This window comes from Orbicella faveolata, unplaced genomic scaffold, assembly GCF_042242905.1.
Source record: "Orbicella faveolata isolate gen_17 unplaced genomic scaffold, um_ofav_v1 contig_2, whole genome shotgun sequence".
Lineage (NCBI taxonomy): Eukaryota > Metazoa > Cnidaria > Anthozoa > Scleractinia > Merulinidae > Orbicella > Orbicella faveolata.
Window position 1 is genome coordinate 9,901,199 of NW_028301547.1, and position 4,120 is coordinate 9,905,318.

Below are 4,120 nucleotides of genomic sequence, written 5' to 3' on the forward strand. Positions count from 1 at the left end.
CAAGAGCTAACTCGAAAAACAAAGGCACAGTACTTGTCTGATTGCGTTCTTCACTGCTTGTCTGACTTCTTCTATCTTCCAACAGTTAAGAATTCGGGTTCAATGACGAGTTTAAGAAAACTAAAGTGAGTACATAATTCCAGGCGTAGAAACTAGCTGTAGATAGTCCGCTTTTAACTATCGTAGCCATCACTATACCATTCGGTAAATAGCAAGCGACCAGCGTCAGTTGCAGCCATATTGCAGTAGATACGGCTTTTTGTATCGCGCTATGTTCAGTTGATTTGCTTGGTTCGGTTGTTGAACATGGTCTTGTGTTTGATTTTGATGATGACGGAGATTGAGGAAAATTTTTGTGTAAGAGAAGATTGAGGTCACTAGACACAGTGATATAGCTATGATGGCATAACATAAGGTTATAAAGGAATACCAAAATAAACACTGCCGAAAAGGCAGCATGTACAACCCAAAATGTAATAACGATCACGTAAGTTCGCTTTAAAGTCACAACTTGTTTATATCTCAGCCTCAACAACAGGGAGAGAAGTCTGTCCACGCTTATTGCAGTCAATGTACACAGAGACACTGCAGCCAAAATTGAGCCTCAAAGGTAAGTTACTGTGTATACGTAGCCACAAACATTCCAATGTTCATCCGCCATAGACATCCAATTGGTAATAGCGAGAGGCTCTGTTATAACACCCACACAGAGATCAGTTGTTGTAAGGCAACAAAGCAACAGTTTGGACGGCGGATGAAGGGAAGACTCCTCGAGAAGAACAGTTACGATCAGAGCATTCCCAAGAAATGCAGTAAGAGAGAGAAAAGAGTTAAAAACTGAAATAAATGTCAAGTGGCAGTGAAGTCCAGCAGTTAGGCCTGGCGAACATAATTGTTCCACTGTCTTTTGCTAGTTATGTTCAGGTTAGTTTGCTGTTGCCATATTGATCTGCAGTTGATGACTGTTTAAAACTTTTAGTACTGCAGAAACCGTGTACGATCGGCAATTGCGCTACGTTGGATCGTGACCAGACCAAAAAATAAGAAACTATAAGGAATACTGCAAAGGTCGGCCAAACAACGTGAGAGGCAGGAAATCAATACAATGTTTCGGCTGGCCAACACCACCCTTCTTCAGGTTTATTTAAGAGAACGCGAGCTCGAGTTTACATGGTTTATATGTATATAAAGAGCGGAAGTGGTGTGATCCGTCTATGTGATGTAAGAAAATAAGAATTGCAAAGAAATTTAGCACAATATATAAAGATAGGGATTAGACGGTGAAATTTACATTTCATTTCTTTTGTTGAGGCCTGCCGGCTCCAGAGTGTTGGCTCGACGAATAAGGAATGCCTCACGAGCCTTTCTAATATAATCACGATTAGACTTGGTTTTTTTTCTGGAGGTATAAGGATTTAATCATTTTCCGTGTGATTACTAGAAAGGAAGTGTTGTGACACCGCAGTGGGTGTGTGTTGATAATGGGCCGCCTGTGTTCATTATGGCGGTCCTTGAGGAGAGGGGTGAATAGGATTTTGGATCGACAGATTTGGCCTTAAAAAGCGCACGGATTATGGATTTTTGCGGTGAATGGAGCAGATTCGGGGATTTTGAAAACACAGTAGATCGTGGATCAGCTGTGAATTTTGGCGCGAATGGTGCTGTGAATTTTGGTGACGGTGACGGTGACGGTGACGGTGACGGTGACGGTGACGGTGACGGTGACGGTGACGGTGACGGTGACGGTGACGGTGACGGTGACGGTGACGATGATGCGCTTTCCACGGCCATTCGTTACGAATACGGAAATTTCTTTAGGAAACTTCCAGAAATTGTTGAATCTCCGAAAAGCGAACCATTCAACCAAAAATTCCGGAAATTCCGGGTTGAAAATCAAATGGAACGGAAATTTCCAGGGAAAAGTTTCCGAAAATTTCGTTATACCTCAAGAGGTTTTCCTCCTTTCGGAAATTATGTAAATTCGCAATTTTCCAATAAGGACTAGTTTTCTTGGCCGCGCTCGCAGTGAGTTGGAAATCCCAGACAAAGATGACGACGACGCGGATACCAAAATGGATCAATACTTTACCTTAGAATCTTGCCGGTAAATACTAGCTACGGCTAAATTCGTCAAGATAACGTTTTATTCCAATAAAAAAATATGCATAGGTTGGCTACAAAAGGTGCAAATATTTATAACGCGTGCAAAGCCATTGTACCACTCATTAAACCCTTTGTTTTACGACGTTTTCGCTGCCGTTGTGGTTTGTTAAGGTCCCTGCTGCTGTGCTCTATAAAAAAGTCACGATGTCGACTTATCGTGTTCTATTTGCTTCCCGATTTAGCCCTTGAAAAATTCCACTCTGGTGCCGTCAACCGGAAAATTCTGTTCCATTCGAAAAGAAAATTGAGGAAAATTTTCGAAAATTCACTCCGAAATGTTTTGTCAAATGGAAAGTTTACTTTTGGGTGGATTCCCTTGCTTCAAGCTTATTAATAGGTTATATGTAGATTTGAAGGAAATTTACGAACTTGGCCAAAAATATCCTTCAATTATCAATGCGTTTAGACGTGTATGGTTTTTCTATCATTTCAGCTACTTCCTCTCTCAGCCCTTCTCATGTCACGAAGATCGACAAATTTTATTCGTCTAGCTCAATACAGATTTTTTTAAGTAACCAATCGGAATATCGGAAAAGCCTAACACACTTTTGTTGTCCCTCGTATCTTGACTGACATGGTGCAATTTGTTTGCTCGTGCGTGACCACACGAAGGCGGCTAATTCAGTTCAGCAAACATCATCAGTTTTGCGTTTGAAGGCTTGCGTGGGATTAGCAATAGATCAAAACTTTCAAACTGATTATTTCTTCACATTTAACATTTTAGTTGCTTTACGGTGTTCATACTCTTCCATGGTTTTGTTGAAGCGACAAAATCACCGCTGAAAGTGCTCAGTAGCATTCACCGATTATACTTTCCCTTTAAACTATAAATATCTATAACCTGCAGATCAATATGGCAATCACAAACTTTACTGGAGATGAACAGCAACAAACAGTTGAACCACTATCATGTTCGCCAGGCCTAACTGCTGGACTACACGACCACTTGACATTTATTTCAGTTTTTAACTCTTTTCTCTCTCTTACTGCATTTCTTGGGAATGCTCTGATCCTAACTGCTCTTCACAAGGAGTCTTCACTTCATCCGCCGTCCAAACTCTTGCTTCGTTGCCTTGCAACAACTGATCTCTGTGTTGGTCTTCTATCAGAACCCCTCTTTGTTACCGTTTGGATGTTAATGGTGAATGAACATTGGAATATGTGTGTCTACGTGGATGCTGTAGGCTTTAGAATAGCCTTTATTTTGACTGGAGTATCTCTGTGGACATTGACTGCAATAAGCGTGGACAGACTTCTCGCCCTGTTATTGGGGCTGAGATACAAACAAGTTGTAACTTTAAAGCGAACCTTCGTGATCGTTATTACATTTTGGGTTGTACAAACAGCCTTTTCGGCAGTGTTATTTTGGAACTCCCTTATAACCTTATGTTATGCCATTACGGGTGTATCACTGTGTCTAGTGACCTCAATCTTCTCTTACACAAAGATTCTCCTTAAGCTCCGACATCATCAAAATCAACAACCGAACCAAGAAAATCAACTGAACATGGAGCAATACAAAAAGGTATTGTCCACTGCAATATGGCTGCAACTGACGCTGGTCGCTTGCTATTTACCCAGTGGAATAACTTTGGCTTTGATAGCTAAAAGCGGACTATCTTTATCCATTTATCAAACTTGGAATTATGTACTCACTTTAGTGTTCTTGAACTCGTCATTGAACCCGATTCTTTACTGTTGGAAGATAGATGAAGTCAGACAAGCAATGAAGAACACAATCAGACAAGTACTTTGCCATTGTTTTTCGAGTTAGGTCTTGTAGACCAGAGCGACAAATACATTCTCCTAAAGGTTGTCTTATATCAAAACTGGTGCTTTTGTTTAACTAATTTATGTTACATATTTCTGTAAAGCAGTAATGTAGCAATCAGAGATAGTTTCATAATTGTAATTAAACAGTAAAATTGCTTCAAATGGCAACCTGTAAGAGTGACAA

At 40.5% G+C, this 4,120-nt stretch overlaps 1 protein-coding gene across 1 annotated transcript; it reads left to right on the plus strand.

Moving 5' to 3' along the window:
* The first annotated feature begins 2,831 nt into the window (after nucleotides 1–2,831).
* LOC149111906 (melanocyte-stimulating hormone receptor-like) lies at nucleotides 2,832–4,120 on the plus strand. Its single transcript, XM_089290025.1, has one exon. It carries the CDS (start codon nucleotides 3,017–3,019, stop codon nucleotides 3,935–3,937), a length of 921 nt encoding a protein of 306 aa, XP_089146151.1. The 5' UTR covers nucleotides 2,832–3,016; the 3' UTR covers nucleotides 3,938–4,120.

Bases quoted from the DNA above. Each gene is read 5' to 3' on its own strand.
- LOC149111906 (XM_089290025.1), top strand. From the start codon at position 3,017: ATGGCAATCACAAACTTTACTGGAGATGAACAGCAACAAACAGTTGAA.